Raw genomic sequence first — 24,026 nt, 5'->3', positions numbered from 1 at the left:
ATAGTTGAGTTGGACTTTATAGTTAATTTGGATGTGTAGAATGATAATTTAATATGAAACTTAATGTTAAAATGTATGATAAATATTTTTTTATGAAAAAAAATCGGGAATTCGGGGCGGGTATGGGGATAGTCTCCCGAGGAGAACAGGGATGGGGATTCCCCGAAACCTATTAAATGGAGATGGGTTCGGGGACGGGGGCAGAGATGAAAAGTGGAGACGAGAATGATATTGTCATAACTAGCCTCTACCTGACCCGTTGTCATCTCTACTTCTAACAAAATACAATTACAAAAAGATAAAAATGAAACTTTGTAAGTTGCACACGAGGAAAAGAAACACACAAAAATATAACGCACACGTGTGAATTGCCATCAAAGCAATGAAAATAATTGTGTAAAGAAAAAGTGAGAAAAACAGAAGGAAAATAAAATCAAGGACACATAATTGTGCAATTCTAATTCTATCTCCTCTTTCTCTCTCCTAACGTATTAGATACAGACGCGCACACACACACACACAGAGACAGACAAACCCCAGATCCCTTATTCTCTGTTTGCTTAAACAAACGCCATATCTGACTTTGTTAATTTTTATATATTTCTCTAATACAACGTAGAAGAAGATACCCATCATCACATTCTCTCTCTTCCTCTCAGTCCCCCAACGGTTCTTGATTGAAAGCTAAGTCTTTTCTCTCTCTGATACATACAAAGTGTGAATGCCAAGACAAGAGCAACAACAACACCACAAATAATACTCAGAAGCACTTTCCTTAGCGACCCAGCAAAACCCATATTCCTCTGGTTCCTCAATATACACTCTGTTGCAGACCATCATCGTCTTGACCCTTATTTATATTGCATTCATTTGGGCATTTGGTGATCTGGGTATATAAGCTGAGACAATGTGGGTTGTATTGGAGTGTTTTTAGGTGTTCTTGTGAGGGGTATTTTCGGATCTTGATACTCAATGGCGTTGTTCAGAAAGTTCTTCTATAGGAAGCCGCCAGATGGGCTTTTGGAGATCTCTGAAAGGGTTTATGGTATGTTTGTCTTTGGTTCTAATTTCAAAGGAATTTGTTTTATTGAATTCGTTTGATTGCTTGAATTTCACGCATTGGTGTTAGGATGATTTTTCTTTCCACTTTTTGTTCATTTGGGTATACGTGTTTATTGTTAAAATGTTAACTAGAGCAGCTTATTTGTAATTTGGGAAGATGTCTATATTTGGAGATGCATATTTACTAAATGTGTTTTGGGATACCTAAGAATGAAGTGAACTGCATCAGTTTGGCAGAGTCCGCGTGAATGGAACTGGAGATTATTGAACATATTATACTTTGTTGAACTTTGAGGAGGCTCTGTTAATGTCCCTGAAATTTTTTCCGGATAAGAACTAATTTTCAGGTGTTTTACGAAAAATTCAAAATATGTCCAGTGATTTGCTCAGGTTCTACAATTATGATTATGCCGTGACAAATGAGTAGAAAAAAGTTATAACCGAACCTGTATTATTATGCTGCAGAACAATTTACAATATATTTACTTACAAGTTTGCAATTGTGTTGTCTGCACATGTAGTTTTTGATTGCTGTTTTACCACGGACGTTTTGGAAGAAGATGAATATAAAGTTTACATAGGAGGCATAGCGAGTCAACTCCGTGAACAGTTTCCCGAAGCTTCATTCATGGTCTTTAACTTTCGAGACGGAGAAAATCAAAGCCTGATTTGTAACATATTGTCTGAGTATGACATGACAGTAATGGACTATCCTCGACACTATGAAGGTTGCCCACTTCTCACAATGGAGGCGATACACCACTTCCTGAGATCAAGTGAAAGCTGGCTTTCACTCGGGCAACAAAATGTGCTCCTAATGCATTGTGAACGAGGTGGGTGGTTGGTTTTGGCCTTTATGCTGGCTGCACTCTTGATTTACAGGAAGCAGTACACTGGGGAGCACAAGACATTGGACATCATTTACAAGCAAGCACCTCGGGAACTTTTGCAGTTAATGTCACCACTGAATCCGATGCCTTCACAACTGAGGTATCTTCAGTATATAACAAGAAGAAATGTGGGATCGGAATGGCCTCCACTGGATAGGGCACTTACATTGGACTGCATTATCATAAGATTCATTCCTAATATGGATGGAGAGGGAGGTTGCCGCCCAATATTTAGAATATATGGACAGGATCCTTTTATGGCTGCTGATCGGACTCCTAAAGTTTTGTTCTCAACTCCAAAAAGGAGCAAACTTGTACGGCATTACAAGCAGGTGGTTTAAGTCACTTTACTCTTATTTATATGTTTTTTTAAAATTCCTTTTGGTAATCACAGATTGTGGTTCCTCTTCCTGAACAAGGTAGAACTTTTTCTCGGTCATTTGTTCTCATGATTTCATTTGTCTACATGTTGATGCTTTGCTTCTGGCAGGGATATCAATCAAATTATCTTAGTGAAATTTTGTTTTAATTCTTCACATCTTGGTGCAGGCAGATTGTGAACTAGTTAAAATTGATATACATTGCCATATCCAAGGTGATGTGGTTCTCGAGTGTATTAGTTTGGATAATGATCTGGAACGTGAAGAGATGATGTTTCGCATCATGTTCAATACGGCCTTTATAAGGTCCAATATTTTGATGCTTAATCGTGAGGATATAGACATCTTATGGAATGTTAAGGATCAATTTCCCAAGGATTTCAGAGCAGAGGTACTCGTATATCCCCGTGTTCTCTGTTATAGTCAGTGGAATTTCAAATTTCATGTTTCGGAGCAAAATATTATCAATCATTATCATAATTACTGTTATCATTAATCCGACTACTATTCTAATCATCATTTTCATCATTATTATTGTTAATATCTGGATGAAGGTTCTTTTCTCGGAGATGGATGCTGCTACTTCTCTTATATCAATTGATTTACCTGGTATGGAGGAGAAAGATGGTCTTCCTGTGGAAGCATTTGCAAAAGTTCAGGAGATTTTTAGCAATGTGGATTGGCTAGATCCAAAGACAGATGTAACACTTAATGTCCTCCAGCGGATTGCCTCATCAGGTGCTCTTCAGAATCTGGATAGTGCTTCTGTCCATAACACAGAAACAGGCAGCTTGTTGCTGGAATCAACTTCTGCAAATCTTAAATCAGAAGTGAAGGCATCAGAAAACAATATCAAGGGTCCCACATCCGTGGCTCAGGGGAAACAGGACAGTGCTTCTGCTTATACTGCAGAGACAGGCAACTTGTTGCTAGAATCACTTCCTGCAAAACTTATATCAGAACCAAAGGCAGCAGAAAATAGTATCAAGAGTCCCCAATATAGGCCTCATGGGAAGCAATCTTTGTCCAGCTTCGAACCATCCCTAAATGCTAATTTGATTAGAACAAAGATTGAACCCCAGGAACTGCAAGTTGCTCTCCTACGGCCTGCCCAATCTAAAATCATATCTCAGCGAGCACCTCAAGCCTCCCGGTCTGCACCAGTTTCATATTGTAATTCCTTGCAAGGATCGCCTGTGCCAATATCAAGATATCACAGTGCACCCTCAGCCCTTGGCATTACAGCTCTGTTGCAGGATCACGCTGCATCTAACAGTGTAGAAGAAATCACACATCCTGTGACCATATCTCCACCTTCCCATGCCTCATCAGCTCCTGATTTAACTGTACCTAAATCTGTGCAGCCTGGTAAGCTGTCTATTCCTGCACCACCACCACTGTCAGCATCACCTTCTTCATTGCAATCTTCTGGGCATGCAACTGTAGAAAAGATTTCCGCTGCTACTGCACCTTCTTCTCTGCCACCAGCACTTCCCCAACAAACTTCAAATTCCTCCCTGTCTTTGCTTACCCAACACACTGAAACTACATTACAGGGTAGAGGTCAGTCAGCATTCGTTCCTCCTTCCCCCCTTCCACCTCCACCTCCTAATCTATCAGTGACATCTTCACCCTTTGACATCGAGGGCTCAGTTTTAGTCGCCCCTCACCCTCAATGCACTTCTTTTTCAGGGGGATCTCCATCTTCCTCGGTCAAGAACTCTGTTTCAATTCCCCCTCCTCCACCCCCTCCTTTTTCAGGGTCACCTCCGCTCCCTTCCTTCTTGGAGGCTTCTTCATCATCCTCTCTCAAGAACTCAATTTCAGCTCCCCTTGCTCCTCCCCCTCCCACTTCCTTTCCAGGGGAATCATCTTCTCTCAATAACGCTATCTCAGGCCCCCTTCCCCCTTCCTTCCAGGGAACATCATCCTCTTTCGAGAGCTCAGTTTCAGCCCCCCCTCCCCCTCCACCACCTCCTTTTTCAGGATCATCATCCACAGTCATGACCTCCTCCATTGCCGCTCCCCCTCCCCCTCCCCCTCCCCCTCCACCCCCCGGTTCTGCTACTTTAGCTGCTTGTCCTACTTCTTCAGCAGTCATGTCTGGCCCCCCTCCACCTCCTCCACTTCCTCAATGTTCAGGGCCTGCCTCAACTTCTACTCTAACATCTTCAGCACCGCCACCGCCCCCTCCTCCAGCTTTTGCACCAAAGGAATCTTTGTCCCAGAATTCTGCACCTGTGCCACCCGTACCACCTCCTCCTCTTCCCAATGGGGTATCAATATCTGGTGGTTACCCCACAGCACCTCATTCCAGGGCTAGTAATGGTAATATTCCTTCGATTCCTGGACCACCTTCTGGTGTTCCCTTTAGTCTAAAGGGACGGGGCCTCACACGTCCAGGTTCCAGAAATCAGGCTCAACCTAAAAAGGCCAATCTGAAGCCATATCATTGGCTAAAATTAACAAGAGCGATGCAAGGAAGCTTATGGGCTGAAGCACAAAAAGCTGATGAAGCAACCAAGTATGCCTCACTCGTTAAGGAATTGTATCAGTTTTTTTCTTTTCATACATTTGGAACCCTATTATTCTGATTCTGTTTCCTCTGTTCCAGGCCTCCAGAGTTTGACATGTCTGAACTCGAGAGTCTTTTTTCTGCGGTTACTCCAAATTCAGACCATGGAAATACAGGAGGAAAATCTAGTCGTCGCACCACAGGACCTAAATCTGAAAAAGTTCAGCTGGTAATTAGCCCTGGTTTTTACTTCATTTTTGGATAACTAAAGTTGTCTTGATCTGTCAATCAAACGGGGCCTACCTAGTTTTCACTACTAGTGCCCCATGATGGATCCCTCAAGGGGAGTTAGATGTAACATAAATAATATGGATCAAATTATTAATTCAGCAGTATGTGCAAATGGAACTTTATATTGTGTTTGCACAGAACCGATAGCAGTGGTGCTTGGTCATAGAGTCTATTATTGCTTGCAAGAGTTCTCCTTTTGCCATCCTTTATCATATTGGAAAGAAATCTGGTAATTATGTTTTTGCTAGTCAACTGGCTTGAAGTGAGGATCTGTTTAGCAGATTGCCTTTTGTACCATCTTCTTTTCTGTTGTTTTGAACTAATTGAATACGCAGTCTTCCTTTGCCACCTCAATCCTCACGAGAAATTTACTGGTTCTTGCAGATTGAGCTAAGGCGGGCATATAATTGTGAAATAATGCTTTCTAAAGTTAAAATCCCTTTGCCTGATGTGATGGTAAGCTATAAACCTAAAGGCACCTGTTTGCTTGTATATGCTTCTTAACAGTTTTGTTAGGTTGCAGTTTCAAAGCTCCAAATGCTAACTTCCATTCATTTAAGAAAATAGGATGGCATACTTTTCCACTATGAAATAATTATTGTCTGTGGTATATTTTTCAGAGTTCAGTGCTTGCCTTGGATGATTCAGCATTAGATATTGATCAGGTTGAGAACCTCATAAAATTTTGTCCAACAAAGGAAGAGATGGAATTACTCAAGGTACTTTTATCTAGTTTTAATTATGCCATCGTGAGAGCTTCTATAAATATGACCTGATTATTTTGTACATGAAATTGCTTACAGTGAGTATATAAGGTCTTCTTTTTTCTTGAATAACAAATCATGCTTTGTTGCTCAGGGTTACAGTGGAGATAAGGAAAACTTGGGAAGATGTGAACAGGTGAGTGGATTTTACTTCTCCTCCACTTTCCTTAAGTCTCCTTTCTTTTCACTTGAAAAGTCATATAGTGGACAGCAAGGCTATTGTTGCCATTATAATGATGTGCTTGAAATTATATTCATAGCTTGCTGCCATTATAATTTGGTTGGGATGAAATACTTTATGTTTCAATTGCATAACTCTTGAGCTTTAGAGTCTTATTTTTTAGAAGTAACTGAACTGGTTTTGAAGAAGTCACTTCCATAATCATTCAACTCTTCTTCACCCCTCCCCAGTGTCTCTCACTTCATTTTATGTTTTAATTAATTGCTCTATGCAATTTGTGACAGTTTTTTCTTGAATTAATGAAAGTTCCTCGGGTAGAGCCGAAGCTCAGAGTTTTCTCATTTAAAATACAATTCCATTCCCAGGTAAGGGGACAAATTGTCTAATGATTTTATTCCAGATGCTTTCTATTTCTGTTGTGCTTCTTGTTATGTATTTGTCCATGGTGTTGCATTTTTCAGGTTTCCGACCTTAGAAAGAATTTGAACACCGTCAATTCAGTAGCTGATCAGGCAAATTTCTTTTCGTTTTTGTACTTTCTAGTGTTTTTTTTCCTGGTCTAAAATTTCATCTCTTTAATATTTATATGAATGCGCTTATCAGATCAGAAGTTCGGAAAAGCTGAAAAGGATCATGCAAACAATTCTTTCTCTGGGTAATGCCTTGAACCATGGGACTGCAAGAGGTGAGTGAAATACTTGGTTACCATTTTCTACTAATACATTGACTATATAAATGGAAAATTGCAGCGTTTGTGATAAAAATGCTACAAAGTTGCAAGTTAGGGTTGGGCAAATATGTAATTGAAGGTAAAATGTAGTAACTTGTGCAATAAGCTACTTTGACAGGAAAGGTGGAAATAGCTATATAATTAGTATATGACAGGTCCTTGTTTTGCAGTGATTATTTTGTTCTTAGTCTTTTTTCCTAGAAGCTCCAGTATCTTGTGTTCTTTCTACGAGCGCAGTTAGTTTATTTAATTATTTCTGTAGGTTCTGCTATTGGATTTCGATTGGATAGTCTCCTTAAGCTCACTGACACACGAGCCCGGAATAACAAGATGACTCTTATGCATTACCTTTGTAAGGTAATTTTTTAAAGCCTTTAGTCCATTGTGTTAATGTTTTGTGGAACTTCTCCTTCACTTTGTGCATATTGTGTCGTAGAAGTTTAAGCATATAGAAAACTTGTATTGGGTTGGGTCCCAAAGTGATCTTATAATATTGTTCTGATTGTATAATGTAAAACTTTAACAATTTTGCTCATAAAATTCATCTTCAACAAACCACAGGTGCTTGCGGAGAAGCTGCCAGAACTTCTTGATTTTCCAAAAGACCTTACAAGTTTGGAGGCTTCAACGAAGGTATTCTGTTCTTCCTGTTCAATTTAGTTTAGGTACAGTGGGTTTCTTATACAAGCTTGACTGAGCTAAGTTTTTAATTATGATGTAGATACAATTGAAATATTTGGCAGAGGAAATGCAAGCCATCAGTAAAGGGCTAGAGAAGGTTGTACAAGAGTTGACTGCCTCGGAAAATGATGGTCCTGTGTCAGAAACTTTTTGCAAGGTTACATGCATCAACTACTTCATGCATACATATCTCCATGGCATGACTTTCCTACCGGGGTTAGCTGCGTTGCCTTTAGAATGAGATAAGCTTTAAAGAGGAGAAAGCAATCGTTTGGATACTTGACAATTTGATAGAAAAACAAAGAAGTGAGCAATCACCTGATGTTCCTTCTGTACTAATTGATTTGTAAGCTTACTCAGAGTTGCCTATCTCAGATATGTCTGAAAGGGGTATTTGTTACATATAGGTAACAAATTTGAATTAGATGACATATTTGGCTAACAGATAAAACTTATTGGTCATCATAAAGGAATACCTAAAGGTTCTAATACCAAACAAATTGATCACCGATTGCAAAGCCCAACAACTACCTCACTATATGTTGTTTTAGAAAGATCATATGTTGCATTTGATATTATGCTGCTTCTATTAATAGTTTTCTTAATATTAATTTTAAGTTATCTCCTGACAAATGTTCAGACACTAAAGGAGTTCCTTAGTCATGCCGAAGCTGAAGTGAGGTCTTTGGCTTCACTTTATTCTAATGTGGTATGTATCAAGTTTGTTTAAGGAGTTGGGTTTTGCTTGTGGTATGAAAGAAAAACACACTTACACTTTTCAATGTGGTTGTCTTCAGGGGAGAAATGCAGATGCATTGGCTCTTTATTTTGGGGAAGATCCTGCTCGCTGCCCATTTGAACAAGGTATATATGTTTTAATTTGTCCTCCTGGTTTTCTAATTATCACCAGTAATTATCTTTATCCATTAATATCCTATGATGATTTTAATTACTGTTGGTCTATACTCTCTGCCTTGAGTGTCAGGCATTCATAAGAGAGAGTAAACTGTTAATTGATCTGTGATTTCTCTAGCATGTACAGAAAGAAAAAAAGAGTTATATAAACAGGTATCACCAAAGACTAAATGCTGATTTTTTTTCTTTCTTTGGTGATACTTGTACATGTTTTTCGTCTTCTTCTTCTTCTTCTTTTCCTTTTGGTGTTTCTCGTATTTTCTCTTTGAGTTTATTTGGAATTTTCCCTGTAGTTGTATCTACTCTGCTCAACTTTGTGAGGATGTTTGCCCGAGCACACGAGGAAAACTGTAAGCAGCTTGAATTTGAAAAGAAGAAAGCACAGAAGGAGGCACAAAACGAGAAAATGAAAGCGGGAACTGTTCCCAAAAAGGAGCTCTTGATACAGACCCCCATTAAGAGTGGCAACATTAAATCATAAAGAACTATTTCACCATATTTTTTTCCAGCAACCAAAGCCGTTCTCCAATGGATGTAATTTTTTTTTTCACTCCATGGATGAAAATCCCTTCAAAGGATTGAGAGCACAAAAACAACTGGAACCACCAATTCTGATGATCTGGAGAAGAATGTTTTCCTCATGATTTAAAGTAATGCTGGTGGTTTGCAGAAGGGGAGAGGTCCACCTTAATTAGTAAGCCTAACATCCTCTTCTTTGTTTTTGGAAGTTCTGATTTACTGTAGTGGTGAAGCTTGTAATTAGTGACATTGTTCTTTTCTGTAACATGGTTTATTGTTCTTTGAAACAGAGATGCTGGAATTTTATGGAGTTCCCCCGTTCGATGAGCCGGTTGTAAGATACAACTGAGGAATTTTGTTGTAAAAATACATGCAATATAGTCAGCATAGTTGCCCTTTATCTATTACTAATTTTAGTTATATTTTTTTTCATATGTATATTTTTTTTAGTTATAGGGATGTAAATCTTTGATTTAAGATAGTAGTAAAGTGCAATATATTATATTCAATATGAAATTTTGAGAAAGGGCCAAATCAGGCCATACGATTTTGATTCAAAACTATAATTTGCTTTTGGCTCTTAGTAAAGATGAAAGGGCCAAGGACCACAGGAGCCACATGCTTGGTAGGTTTTTGGTCTTTGGCTTGGTTATCGAGTCAACTGCATTTGTCATTAGGTAGGTATTATTATGAATCAGATAGATAGTGACATAGTGAAAATAATTAATCCAATAACTAAAACCCTAGTCCAATTTTAATGACGAATGTCCTCCAACCACTCTCATGTCAGTGTGTGCACACGTGTTCAATCGTTTCCCCAGTACCATCAAGGAGTGTGAAACACTCTGGCACTACGTATAATGGGTTTGTGACTCACGTGATTCAATTATGCACTCGAAGTTTTGTGTTCGAATATTCAATTATGCACTCGAAGTTCTGTGTTTGACTATTCACATGTGGTTTGATCAGATGTGTGAGAAAGGGACGTTAGTTTATGCCCTGCTTCATCAAAACTCTCTCATCATGTATGCAACTGTGCTAGGTTTTCATTAATGGATATGACAGTATTAAGTCTTTTTTTTTCTTTGGGTACTATTTTCTCCCCAAAAAAGTACAATGTAAAAGAAAAAACAAAAGCAAGCATGTAGAAATCTTACATCAACACCTCCCAAACAACAGTAAAACGAATGATCATCCTCAGCAGACCAGCAAAAAATAGTACAAGGAAATAACTCTTGGTTTTCTCAATGAGAGGAAGACAACAAAAGAAGCTATTGCTTACAGAAGTCTTGCAATTCTAGGCTAAGTTGAAAGTTCACTGGTTTTGTCTGTCTGCAGAAGGTCTTGTAATGGAGCTTGCAACTGCAGCAGCCAAAGCTTGTGTGAAATTATGATCTTTGGTTAAATAAGCAACGTAATCTTCAATTCTACTTTCACAGTCGATGTTCTGGGCACTTGATGATGAGTTTTGAGGGCTTCCAGCTGATCTATTATTTTCTTGATTGCTCGTGGATCCCGAGAGTGTCAGATCAAGGGTGATAGGCACCGGCCGAGAAGAATTCGAAGGGCTAACAATATTTATGACATCATTGTTATTAATATTTGCTGAGGTACCATGCGAAGGAAAATTAATAGGATTAATAATAATATTATTATTATGAACAGCTGTGGATGATGAACATGAAAATTGTCCAAGTGGTGAGCCATTGATGGCGTCATGGTTGTGCTGTCCTTCATATGTTGCCACAAGAAGAGACTTATCCACCATGCATCTCTGCACCTAAAATACATACATATTCAAACAAATTAATATGCGAAATTTTGCCTTTTTATATTATTAATTTTTTAAAAAATTCTGCATTGTTTTATAGAGCATTTATTAATAATAAATATATGCATGGAAGCTTAGCCAGTTGGTGATCAGTCATTTACGTGAGCAACTCATGTCATGACTAAAACCAGATCTATCCAAAATTTTGGTCCGAATTCAAAACTCTGACTGGTAAATGATATATAAAATTAATGTTAATTTCTCTGGAAAATTCAAAGCAAAAACAAAGGATTCTAGCGTATAGCGTAGGTTACCTTCTTCTTGACTGGACATCGAGGAGCTAAGGAACACTTGAAATAAGCTCGAGGGGATGATGGGTTGTCTTTCGTAACCTTCTGTCCGTATTTCCTCCATTGATATCCATCTCTCACAATCTAATCATTTAATTCACAGATAATATTAGTAAACGGTGTATTTTGGGGTATTAACTTACCAACTGATTAGCGTTTAGACTTACTAAGGTGTTGTCTTTGGAGTCGGTTCTCACAAGAAACTGTGTTGTCTTCTGAGCAACCGGAAACTGATCATGTCGTTCAATGTTTTTCTCTCGGATTAGCTGCTCAAGTGTGTTGCATTTGGTGGTCATAGCTGTAAGCAAGAATCGCAGAGCTTCATTCTCTTTTCGCAGACGCCGCAAGTCTTGTTGGAGAGCATCCACCTGCTCATCAAACAAAAACAAAACAAAAAAATCAAATTATGCTAAAGCCAACATGCAAACATATTTTCATATCAAAAGCCAAGAAAGAAACCTCATATATTTGATACAAACGATATTTGGAAAGGGAATTCGAACAGAGGATCTCGATGCAGGAAACATGATAGCATATCCATGTTAATTACCTTTCTTTTGGTAGGGGTATGATCATCCATGTTCATCAAGATTTCAAGAGCCACAGGACAATATGAAATCATACGATGGAAATTCCTTTATTTATACCGTGATGAAAGTTGGAAAATAATCAAGTTATAAATTCAAGGAACTTTCACAGTTGATTTCCACATAGACATAAATATACGAGCAAAGACCAATTTAGCAATTTGCACCAGTTTTAGTGGGTGGCTGCTAACTGCTTTTGGTTATGGTCTTCATCAGTTTCTGCCTGGGTATGGAGAATTTATATTCAAATCAAATCCTTGGGTTGGAAAAAAAATATGGAGAATTCATAAGAATCATGACGCCTATCACCTACGTCATCAGGCTGAGGCCAGCAGTGAGAGACTAGACCAAATTCCTCCCAAATATGAAAGAAAAATATGTTTTTTTCTTTCTGCCATGGTAATGGTGGGGTCATGCGTGTTTGAGAGCCTTTTTGAATCTTGACGGTGTGTTTTATGGTCTTCCTTTATTAGGTGGCTCACTTTTATTTTTCTTATGAATTCCCGCTCGTCGATCTTTTGCCTTTTAATTTCCTAAGAATAAAAACATCATAAAAAAACCATGCTTTGCTTGTTTCAGATATGAAACTCTTATTAATAGTATTATTATTGACTCACGTTTTGAAAGTCGAAAACGATTTTGACAATGTTAAAAGTACTCTTGATTATATCAATCACACGGGTCATCTCTTAAATATATGTTTTTCTGTATATTCATCTTTAACAACCTTCTCTAATCTTTTAAATTATTCTTATCTATTTCAAACTAACAGTCTCATTTTCTTGGACCCCTATAATCTAAGAGACTTATGGTCATCCACCTTTAGATCTAATCTAAAAGTTGAGAAAAAAACTAGTTTAAAAATCAATATTAACATTTTATTTTAACTTAAATCAAAACGAAAAGGTAAAAAAAAATGTCGCTCAAATTAAAACACATTTACTCAATTTTCAGTATATGATTGTCACAATTATGATATTGCTTATGAGAACCACACAACATCGGCAGTGGCTGTTGTTGGTATGGACGATGATGACCAATTCTCAATAGCACAGTATACAAGATGAAGCAAACGGCAAATTTAATTAATAAATATTTAATGAAGAGAACAATAAATCATGCTCGTTGAGAATATGAGGGCATGGGTGGCTCTGAATTGTCTGCGACGCCGGAGGCGGAGGTGGGTGTCGGCAGGAATGGTGCAACAACACGGTCTTGATTTTTCTACCACTGGGATGGGGATGTGTTTAGTTTAAGCAACATTTTTTTTTGTACCTTCTAGTTTTGATTTAAGTTAAAATAAAATGTTAATATTAATTTTTAAACTAATTTTTTCTTAATTCTTAGATTAGATTTAAGGGTGGGTGACCATAAGAGTCCAAGAGAATGAGACTGTTCAAACTAGATACTCGATAAAACATTTTTGGTTATTCGAAAATCATTTTGACAATGTTATCCTACCAATCTTAGACATAGTTTTATAAAGAAACCCTATACAATTTAAAAACTATAAACACACCCAAAAAAAACTCAACTGTCAATTTTTTTAATTTAATAGTTGTTTTCTAGTTTATTTGTGTGTGTTAAATACCTATATTGTCCTTGTACTATGGATATAAGAGAGGAAAATCAGATCTGCCAAAAAACTAAATTTGCCAAAAAACCAAATCTGCCATAAAACAAAATCAGATTTATTTTCTCTTTTTCTCTGGTGTTGGAGCAATAGGAGCTTCCATTGAAGCTCAATCTCAGATCCAACTATATTCTTCATCTTTAAACTACAATTTCCAATCTTTTACCTTCGATTTATTGTTCTACAATCGTGTTTCTATTGATTTTTTTCTTCGGATTGTTCAGGACCTCGAACAAACCTATATCAGATGCTCTTAGCTCTACTCCTCTTTTGCCACATCGTTGTTGTCGTTATCGTCGTCGTTGTCGTCGTCGTCGTCGTTTGGTTTAGACTTGAGATTTGATCTTTTGCTTCAATTATGTGTTTCTCTTCGGATTTTAGTTGGTTTTCAAAATGTATTTTAAGCTTTGATGATCGTTTTAACTTTTGTTACTATTTCAGTTATGAATCTCATTTTTGTTTAACAATGTACTTCTATGACAGAGTATTAACAATATACTTCTATAATAATATTAACAATCTGGGCTCAACTTGTTTTGAGTTAGTCTGGTTTGTTCTTTCTTCATCTTTTCTTTAGTGGACATGTATTAGAAATAGCAACATGACAAGCATTAATCAACATGACAGTAAACTAGCAGTGTTATTACCCTAGATTGGAACATTACAGGGGTAAACATGCATTAGAAATAAGATGTCATAGGAAATATCAGTGTTATTACCCTAGACTAAAACATTACAGGGGTAGATATGCATTAGAAATATAATATCATAGGAAACTAGCAGTGTTATTACCCTAGACTAGAACATTACAGGAGTAGGATGTCATATGAAACTAGTATTGTTATTACCCTAAACTGGAACATTACAATCATTAATCAACATGACAATAAACTAGCAGTGTTATTACCCTAGATTGGAACATTACAGCCATTAATCAATATGACAGTAAACTAGCAGTGTTATTACTCTAGACTGGAACATTACATAGGTAGACATGCATTAGAAATAGGATCATAAGAAACTAGCAGTGTTATTACCCTACACTGGAACATTACAGGGGTAAACATGCATTAGAAATAAAATGTTATAGGAAACTAGCAGTGTTATTACTTTACACTGGAACGTTACAGCCATTAATCAACATAACAGAGCAGTGTTGTTACCTTAAATTGGAACATTGCAACAATTAATTAACATGACAGTAAAAGTGTGGAACATTACAGTCATTAATTAACTTGACACGTTAATGAAACTACGGTTTTCAAGACCTTTTTTTTGTAATGAATTGTTTGAGTATTTTTATAAAATTCGGCTGGGCTTGTTTTGGGTGCTATTTAAGTTTTTTTTGTTGGTCTTCTTTTTTAAGTTGATCAATGACAGTTATGTAATTTATAAGAACTTTAAACACTAATTTCTTATGTAGTAAATGAGTTTTTGGTGTGTTTCTAAAGTGCATTATATATGAAATTTTTTGTATAATTTCAGCCCCTATTTTGAGTATATTAGTGAAACTCCTTTATTTTTAACGCTAATTAATCAAACAACAATTGATATTTTTACTTTCGAGTTGGCTAGCTAATCATAATGTGGTAACTAGTAAGACATATTCTCAATCAATAATCTCTTCATCATTCTTCATATGGAGATGGGGTCCATCGAAAAAGTGCCTTTTTTTTTTGGGGGGGGGGGCAGAAAAGTTTGCTTTTTTATTATTATTATTTATATATATATATAAATAAATAAAATTTTGGGCAGAAAAGTCCAATGATATAGGCCGTGAGGTTGATAAAGAGCAAAGTTATAGGTCTAGTTCTCTCTCACATGTCAATATATCATGGGCTGATAGAGAGCAAAGTGGGCAAGGGCCAATGGGAATAAATAAGAGGCTACAAAATATTAATTAAATAATGAAGAGTAGAGTGTGGCGTACGGCCCACAAGGACTCAAAACACAAAAAGTCTTTGTTTACATATTCAGAGGTCAATGGTCGTCGAAGTCAACCACCTAAAAGTTTAAAGCAACAAGAGCAAGAGCTTATCAGTTCATGCACGAAACCTCCTCTTCAGTCCTCACCCTTCGATGCCTTCAAAGGCTCCAATTCATTTCGTCTCCCGCGGCTACTTGTACAAGAGATTTTTTGTTTTTTGTTTTTGTTCTGGTGAAGTGTAAGCGTCATCCTATATTCTTGTATTTTTCACCACTAATTTCAGATAAATAATGGCCAAATTAAGACCAAGCTTAACAATCAAATTGCAGAAAAGGTCATGCTTATTTCTGTTAAAAACTCATTTACAAGACAGAATGGTGTAGGATTGTTTGTTTGCGTCATTTAATCATGTATATAAATAAGTATGACTTTAGAATTAGACATATGAGTTTGATTTTAGAATTGTCTTTTAGAATTGTCTCTAAATTGCAAATGTGAGTTAGACTAGTTTATCGGCTTAGTGTGTGCGCCCGCCTCCTTATAATTGAATATGATGTCCTTTTTGAACATTAAGGGCCCGTTTGATAAGTATTTTAGTTTTAGTTTGTAGTTTGTATTTTTTATGATTTAGTATAGAGGAAAATGAAGGAGTGAGAACGAAAGTGAATATGGGATTGAGAGGGAAGATGAGAGTGGAGGATAGGAGGAAGGATGAATAACAAAAACTAAAAATTGAAATCTATTTGAAATTATTTTTACTTTTGTTACTCCGAGCTCCCATAATCCCCTTTCATCCTCACTCATATTCTCACTTTCATTTTTCTCTATACTTTAGCACAAAAAATGAAAAATAAAAACAAAAAATAAAAAATAAAATGATTATCAAACGACCTCTAAAGTTTTTATTTTTACTTTTATAAATTTAAAAAATTTAAAAAGATCACATCAACTCAAGGTCATCATTTTCCAGAAATTCATCGTGCATGATCACGAAAGCCACAAGTCATGCAAGTGCTATGAATTAGTGGGTAGTTCTTACTTAGTGCCAAAGGGCCACTTGATGTTGCGTTGGGGTGGATCTTCTCAAGTAGACAGTCCACTATGGACAAATCGTTTTCACGGGTAAAGACTTTCACTGGTGGTCATAAAAGAAACAAGACATAGAAGCCAAAACCAAAGACTTAATCATTCATTAATTACATTTCCATGACTTTCCTTTCCTATATATCTAGCTACCTCTATAATTTGAATTTTCGCATATATCAATGCATTTGAATGAGGGAAATAAATTTAGAATTTTGATAAAAGTTAAAATTTTTAAATTAACATGAACCAATTCTCATGTTTGGAATTTTTTTTTTAAAACATAAAAATTTAGAATTCCGTGTGGGAAAAAATATGGAATTTGAAGATCAAAAATTCCCACTTTAAATTCTATCTAAAAGTCGTCATTTCTAAAATTTTAAGAGAAATTTAATTTTTTTTAAACATAACTTTACAAATAAATGTTAAATTCCCTATTTTAAATATGTTACTCAAATAAGAAATAAAGATAGAGAGAGCAATTTTAAGTTATACGAAAATTGCTCTCATTTTAAAAAATTCATAATATATACTTTACAAAGGCAAAGGAAATAAAAGAGTTCATGTCAAATAAAAATTCTCCATACATAAAAATAAAAAGAATATATAAAAAAAGAAATATTTTTGCTCACCACTTTAACTCAAGGGGTATTCTCATTATGTTTCTCAACACTTGACAAGTGTCCATTGGCATAACCATAGTTAACTCTTTATTTTGTATTTATGAAATCAATGTTGTGTTATAGAGACGTGTCAAATATTAAGAAGAGTGATGAGAGTACATTTTGAGTTAAAATGATGAGGAAAAAAAGCTTTCCATTAAAAAAGCTTATCCACACACACCCGCCGAGATGCTAGTTCTTTATACACTGATTTTTCTATAATTTTTCAAAGAAATTTTGGAAAGTATATTGGATCAAGTTCTTTGGTCAATTTGTACGGCTGCATCGGGACTAAAACTTAAAGTAAGGATAGTAATAGTCAATTTGTAGCTACATTACAATAGTCATCATATTTTCTTGTTCATTATTAGTCTGATCATGATGATGTTGATGCACTCTTTTACTTTTCTTGTATGCCTTAATTAGCTGCTACAAGTGTTCGAATTCTTGTTCAAACATTTCAGCACAATAATTAATAATAATAATAAATTATTTATTTCTCTGATAAGACCACCACCGATCAAGTCGTTTGTATATATATTTATATTTTTATCGTCGGGGTTTTCGTATTTTTCTTGGAAATTCCTGCTTACTTTCTCGTTGATTTTTCTAAGAGGAAGAAAATTGTTGTGTGGGATTATTCTCAGCAATTCCAATCTAATGATCTTGATTTTGAAAGGGGTCTAGTACAACACCACCACCAGAGATAGTACAAGAGTGTGCTGCTTCAGTAAAGAACAACTAATCTTTTTTCTTCATTCATGATGATTTCATAATTCTATTTACATATCCTTGCACTTTACAACTCTCTACAACTCTCAAATGATATGTAAATAAAATTAAATCCAAATAGGAGAAAACCAGCAAATTAAGAACTCAATCTAAGTGATAATAATCGGGTATACAAAGCTCTAATTTTTCGTCTTTTTTTTCCTTATTGGGTTTGATTTTCACCAATTTCCCATCCAAGAATGGTCTGAAAATCTTCCTGAAATGGCAGCAGCAAGTGCAGATGCGAAATTGGGATCTTTGGTCAAGGAAGAAGCCATTTGTTGGACCAAGAACTGTTGGAAAGCCGGTGGAGCGCCTTCGATTTCTCGGGGGCTCAGATTATTATTTTTGTCACATGAGAAAGTTGGAACTGGCGATGTTCTCTTGGCCATGGATGGAGAAAGCGGACTAAGCTGCTGGTTTGGAGATATTGAGCCTATCAATGTTACTTCAGCTCTGGTTTCAGGGTGCATGTGGTTATGTTCTCCTTCATATGTAGCCACCAACAAACATGGATTTTCCGCACTTTTTTGCACCTGAAAATAAAAACATTAAGAAATATATCAATATTATTTCTTCTTTATGAGAAGTGAGGAGGAAGGGACAAAAAAAAAAAAAAAAAAAAAAAAAAAAGGAGATTGGGGTTGAATTTAATGAAGTACCTTCTTTTTAACTGGGCAACTTGGGGCAAAGGAGCACTTGTAGTAAGCCCTAGGAGATGGGTTATCTCTGGTGACCTTTTGACCATATTTTCTCCATTGATATCCATCCTTTACAATCTGAAATTAATATTTTGGACAACTTTTCAGCATCAAATCTCAAGCAATGCATTGGGTTAATTACGATAAATTTAATTAATATAATTAGGGCTTACCAGGCGTGTATCAGAGGCTTCGGTGCGTACATGAACCCTAGAAATCTTCAAGTTCATGTTCTCCTTCGGCCTCTTACATGGGTACTCTTCATCACTGATGGAGCTGGTCTCAGTATTAGTCCCCGGACTAGTTAATCCAATCATGTTGCTATAGTCTTCGCTGTCCGGTTTTCGCTTCTTGTTGAAGTTTGTAGCCAAATCGTTTTGATCAGAGCTTTGTTGCTTGGTGGTCATCAACTCCTTCACATGGGATTGCAAATTGGTGTAGTTTTCACAGAGAGCGGTAAGCATCTCAGTCAGCTTCTTGTTCTCCAAACTTATCCTATTCAACTCTTCAGTCAATACATGGCTAGCTGCTGCCTGCTTCAACATATCCATTAAATCAAAGAAGACGCTAATCTTATTAGTTTCTTAATTAAATAGTCAAGCAAAAGAGATTAATTAGTGGCTTTGATTTCTAGCTATGAGGGTTTGAAGTAGAAATTAACGTTCAAAAGCATTAGCTCACCTCTTGTTTCACAGATGCATGGCCTTCAAATACTTTAGCATAATCCCCTTCAAGCTCTTGTTGCTTCTGATAATAATAAAAAAGTAGATTTGAATATTAATTAGAGGTTCCAATTAGAACTTAATTAATTAGCTAGCAAGGGAGCTCAAACCAAATATAAGGCAGCAGAAACAAAGCTCACCTTCACAGGAGCTTGATCATCACTAGCAGGGTGGAAAGGAATAACATTGAGGCCGAGAGAAGTGTTCACCCATTCTGAGTCCATTGCTGACGACGAAAAAAGCTTGAATTATTATCGGTTGAAGCTCTCTATATATCGATCGAAATCTTTCTTTTCAGTATTGAAAGGAAAACCAGTCCTTAGCAGTTATATAGAGAGCAAGAGAGATGGGAGAAGGACAATAAGAAAGAATTTGATGTTGGGAAGGGAAAGTGGGAGGAAAGAGAGGCTTATGAGAGAGAGAGAAGACATTCAAGGACTTTCCTGAGATTGTCACCTCGTGGTTTTTATCTCTATCTATAAAAATCAACGTTTTGTAGAGAGAGAAAGAGAGAGAGATGGCGACGGGGCATGAAAAAAGCCATGTCGGTCTTGAAGTCAAGGTCAAGGTTCCCACTATTGCTAGAAGATAAAATTATAATTATAATTATAATAAACATGTTGGCATGTTGCCATGTTGGCCACTCCTCTTTCTCCTTGAGGGTCTTCTTTGTCAAAATTGACTGATCAAAAGCCACGGCTACACACGGACATGACTACTGGGACGGCGGAAAAACACGGTTTTGAAATTACATCAAGCTAAGCTCCAACTTTCAACCAACCTTAGACTTTGTTGTTAATATCTTTGCTTTGCTTTCTCCAACTTTTTTTATTTTTACGTGTCTTTTAGGGGTCACCCTTATTTCTATGAAGAAAAAACAAAGGGATTTCTTGTTTTCATTTTCAGTGCGTATATGTTAGTTCAAACTTGATTCGTAAATTAGTCGGTCGTTTAGTCAAAATAATTTAGACTTTTCCTTATTTCTATGAAGAAAAAAAAAAATCACAATAGCCTTTCGGCTATGCATGAACCCTCTTTTTTAATTAATTTTATTAATTTGCTTATGTATGAACCCCTTTTTTTTAAATTCACCCAATGGCCTTTCGGCTATGCATACAACCTTATCCATTGATGTTGACCTCTTTTGATGTTTTTGTACGTAGTAGACTGTAATCATTAAAAAAAATATCGTGATAATTTCTTGCTAATTTACAATGATGAATTCATAACTATCGATATTGATAACATTCTCCTTTTCTGGGTAACTTAATTAACAAGTGGAAGCAAAATCCGAAAAGCAACTTAACCCCAAAACCGACTTAACTGGACCGACAACACCTTGAGGTTGAGGAGGCAGATGCAATGTGAAATGGCCAGAGACTTGCAGTGTGAAAAGTTAAAATTCCCTTAAAAGATTGCGTACAAAAATTGAACATGATTGGTACTTATATGAAGAGGTCAGAAGAATCGATTGACTTCCGATCATCATGTATATCATATGTCAATAACTAATAAAAGAGGCCTTGAATTAATGTAGGGAAACAGTTCAATTCCTGAAAAAAATTATGGATCCATTTTGACCCACTCGACCTTGACTTGAATTCGGGCACACTGCAGTGTGAAGTGTGGACATGGCTGCCGAAATTGGATTGCTGGAAACTGGAAAATGTGACACCAAAATTGGATCACATGGTTTTTTTCCCCAAGTTTTTGTCGGCCACCTAACTATTTTTGCTTCTTCTTTTTTTCCGGTTACAGGGAGGACCGAAGCCCAAGAAAAAACCAGGAAAAAAAAAAAAAAAAACTATACTGGGACAAGCCTAGCAGTGGTCATCTTAACAGAATCATTTGCCAAGAGGTTTGCAATAGAAGGAGGAGGAAGATCAACAACTTGATAACCCAAATTGGAGTTTTCACCCATATGTGCCATATGGTCAGCAACATAGTTTTGTTCTCTATGAATATGAGAAATGGAACAGTCCCAGTCAAGCAAAATCAGGTCCTTGCAATCATGGATAAGGCTAGAGAGAGGGTGATTAGGCCTAGTCTCTCCATTAATTAAAGAGACTGCAATAAAGGAGTCACATTCCACTTTAACTCTTTGGATACTCTCGTTACACACGTACTGAGTAAACCCTTGAAAACACTCCATAATTTAAATAATATATTAAACTTACACACATTACACGAATGCTAAAACTCGAACTTAAAACTTTTTCTAAAAAATCAATTACTTTAAATCACTACACTAATTGTCATTTTCATTTCACACGTTATATGAGAAGAATAATATCCTTGTGGCAATGCAATCATGGTATATATTATTGATTTTTGTATGACATCACAACGTGGAAGAAAACCTCGCGGAGACCAAAGTAGTACAATTCAGTCTTTCTTTTAATTATGTTGTAGTCTTTGAATTATTGAACCATATATAATAATCAAGCCAAAACATAAACTAATTTTTTTGTCAGTATCAATAGAAATATATATATATATATATTTATATATATATATCTTGCACAATAGTGAAAGCATTATGGTCTTTGTATACAAAGATTCCAACAATTATTTAAATTACGGGTCAAATTTGAAATAAATGGGTATCAATTTTGGTAATACAAATTAATTAAACAAAGGTTGGTGGATATAATTTTTATAAGACCAAATTATGTCATACATAAAACGTCATCATCTCAATAATCTTCTAGCTAAGCTAAGCTAACTGTAGTTTCTTAATCCTTTCCAAAAACTAACTAGGCTCAAGCAACCGTGTATCTTGTTCATACATTTGTAAAGTTTTATCTGAATTCAAAGGCGTGTGGGATCTGTGTCCCATATATAGCATACGTGCGTATGGCTGCATGCGGCATTAGTTTTATCATGTTTGTGTTCTTCTTTTCTGTGCCACTAGACGTCAACTTTATCTTTGGTTGGAAGTTCCCGGAAAAAATGAACACCTTTTCAAGGAAAGGAGATATTGATAATGGATGCATGGGATCGAATTTTCCTCCAACTGGTTTGATTCTGATTGCGATTTACAAGCGATATCTTCTATATTACCTCGAAATGATCTTGATATCCATTTATTAAAGAAATGTTAGCTTTGCATTGCGTAGAAACAACTAACCTCTCAAAAATAAAACTGTACGTGAGAGTTTCCCTTCATACTGCTCGAAACATTATCAGATGTTCCGAGAGGCATTCTTTAATACACAAGCGTAATAGTATATATCAATCAATAATTCATAGTCGTGTACGCATTTTTTTGAATGATTATATATCTACCAATTCTTTAGTTTCTAGTTAGGTAGAAGTTTTAAATTGTGCACTAAGTAAATCAACTTTTAAGTAGTCAAATCAAAATTCAAATTGGTGAGAGAATGATTGCATATGCGCACCTTAGAAAACTTGTTAATTTTTTGTTTTTAATGACTCAAAACATATATTTAAAAAGGCCAGTTAATGACAGCATCTCCATTGTTAATATGCACTAACTACGTGTTAATCAGACATTAGATACATCATACATAGACAAATAAAGTAGATAGAGAGCATGGAAAAGTAAGCAGCAAGACTAGAAATTTGGTAAGTCAAGCTGCCACCTTTGCTTGCATATCATATCAGCGTATTTGAGAAAAAGCCAAGTTGTCTTTCTCACACCTAACCGCACAATTGTATATTCGTGTTTTCTTCTGTAATGACACTGAATCTATATACATATAACATCAGCACCTACACGTAAGCCTCATGACGTATGCTTACTTAAGAGGTCATTTAGTTCATTTACCCTTTTGTTTCCACATGTTTTATCGTAATGTACGCGTTTTGCGTTTTCTTACTTTTTCAAACCCACACCACACGTGTTTGGTTTTGGAGTTCCTCGATCGATTGCACATAACTCATTTTTTGGGATGATAAATAAGGCAAGAAGACAAAAACTAATGGGAACTTCACTTTCATAACAGACATAGAAAATGGGAAACAAAAGCAAAAACGGAAAGAAATGGGGGAAACAAAGAAGGAAATGTGTCGTATTATTCACATTACAGACATTGATTGGTGTGTTGTCGGAATTTTTTTTTAACAAAGGGTCGTTTGATCTGATGTGAATTATGTGAATTAATCAGAATATTGAGCAACTCCTTTTGCACTCAAATTTGAATTCACCTCCATATAGATTAGATTAATTTAAAATAATTTGAACTATCAATTATATGATAAATAAATAAATATTTTTCACTCACTTTATTCTCGTTTCTTATTGAAAGTCTTTTATATATTAAATATCTCGAAATGGTTTTAATTATTGCTAAGATCAACCTTACTTTATATATATAAGCGATAGAAAAAGTAATTCAAACTTTGATGTAGAGTGAGGAGCAAATTTGCTTTAACTAACTTGACTAAGTCCATGTCTGCAAAATCGACCTTACTTTAAACTTAGCTATCCATATCTGGGCTGATATAGTTGAGCTTATTGGGCTGCACAGCCATGGAGTCTGAGTCCATAACTGGGCCTCTTATTAAATCTATTTAGAGCATTGAAATAGTTGGGCCTTGCTTGTTTTTCCTCCACAAAGGCCCACTTTTGACTGCCTGATGATGATGGTGATGTGGCCACTTGTCAAAAGTTGGTTCCAAGTAAATGAAAACCCCAATAATTTCATGGGCCACTTGGCAAGAAGAGAAGAGGGGGAAGAATTAGAAAGAAAAAAACAAACCATCCCCCAAAAAGTGAAAACCTTATCTTATCCATCTTGTGGAGGTTAGCCACTTGGCATCAATTCTAAGCCTTTCCTTAGATTTACCTGGGCCTCCAATCAACTACAACCCAAAAACAAAAAACGCAGGCGACAGAATTGACCCCTTGCCCCACATTTTGGAGAGA

At 36.1% G+C, this 24,026-nt stretch overlaps 3 protein-coding genes across 4 annotated transcripts; 1 reads left to right on the top strand and 2 right to left on the bottom strand.

Moving 5' to 3' along the window:
- Positions 1–476: 476 nt before the first annotated feature.
- On the top strand, positions 477–9,437 carry LOC117634098 (formin-like protein 18). Of its 2 annotated transcripts, XM_034368023.1 has the most exons (18): positions 477–1,045; positions 1,584–2,284; positions 2,502–2,723; positions 2,887–4,856; positions 4,947–5,076; positions 5,523–5,594; positions 5,759–5,857; positions 5,997–6,038; positions 6,368–6,448; positions 6,545–6,595; positions 6,687–6,768; positions 7,076–7,170; positions 7,375–7,446; positions 7,535–7,651; positions 8,135–8,203; positions 8,292–8,358; positions 8,703–9,103; positions 9,219–9,437. In XM_034368023.1, the coding sequence occupies exons 1-17, from the start codon at positions 973–975 to the stop codon at positions 8,888–8,890; spliced, it is 4,131 nt and encodes a 1,376-aa protein (XP_034223914.1). In that variant the 5' UTR covers positions 477–972; the 3' UTR covers positions 8,891–9,103; positions 9,219–9,437. The 2 variants fall into 2 exon arrangements, with proteins under 2 accessions (XP_034223914.1, XP_034223921.1); XM_034368030.1 differs by lacking the exons at positions 8,703–9,103; positions 9,219–9,437 and having other exon boundaries at positions 7,535–7,800; positions 8,292–8,327.
- A 703-nt stretch (positions 9,438–10,140) lies between these two features.
- On the bottom strand, positions 10,141–11,643 carry LOC117616054 (probable WRKY transcription factor 40). Its single transcript, XM_034345256.1, has 4 exons — positions 11,600–11,643; positions 11,217–11,417; positions 11,014–11,133; positions 10,141–10,708 (listed from the first exon to the last, which is right to left on the bottom strand). The coding sequence occupies exons 1-4, from the start codon at positions 11,633–11,635 to the stop codon at positions 10,244–10,246; spliced, it is 822 nt and encodes a 273-aa protein (XP_034201147.1). The 5' UTR covers positions 11,636–11,643; the 3' UTR covers positions 10,141–10,243.
- A 6,021-nt stretch (positions 11,644–17,664) lies between these two features.
- Positions 17,665–19,572, bottom strand: LOC117616053 (probable WRKY transcription factor 40). The gene is made up of 5 exons (XM_034345255.1): positions 19,276–19,572; positions 19,095–19,160; positions 18,587–18,946; positions 18,375–18,491; positions 17,665–18,248 (listed from the first exon to the last, which is right to left on the bottom strand). The coding sequence occupies exons 1-5, from the start codon at positions 19,357–19,359 to the stop codon at positions 17,892–17,894; spliced, it is 984 nt and encodes a 327-aa protein (XP_034201146.1). The 5' UTR covers positions 19,360–19,572; the 3' UTR covers positions 17,665–17,891.
- Positions 19,573–24,026: the final 4,454 nt, after the last annotated feature.

This window comes from Prunus dulcis, chromosome 1, assembly GCF_902201215.1.
Source record: "Prunus dulcis chromosome 1, ALMONDv2, whole genome shotgun sequence".
NCBI lineage: Eukaryota > Viridiplantae > Streptophyta > Magnoliopsida > Rosales > Rosaceae > Prunus > Prunus dulcis.
The sequence above is the reverse complement of the archived record's forward strand: the minus strand, read 5'-3'. Positions and strand labels throughout refer to the sequence as shown.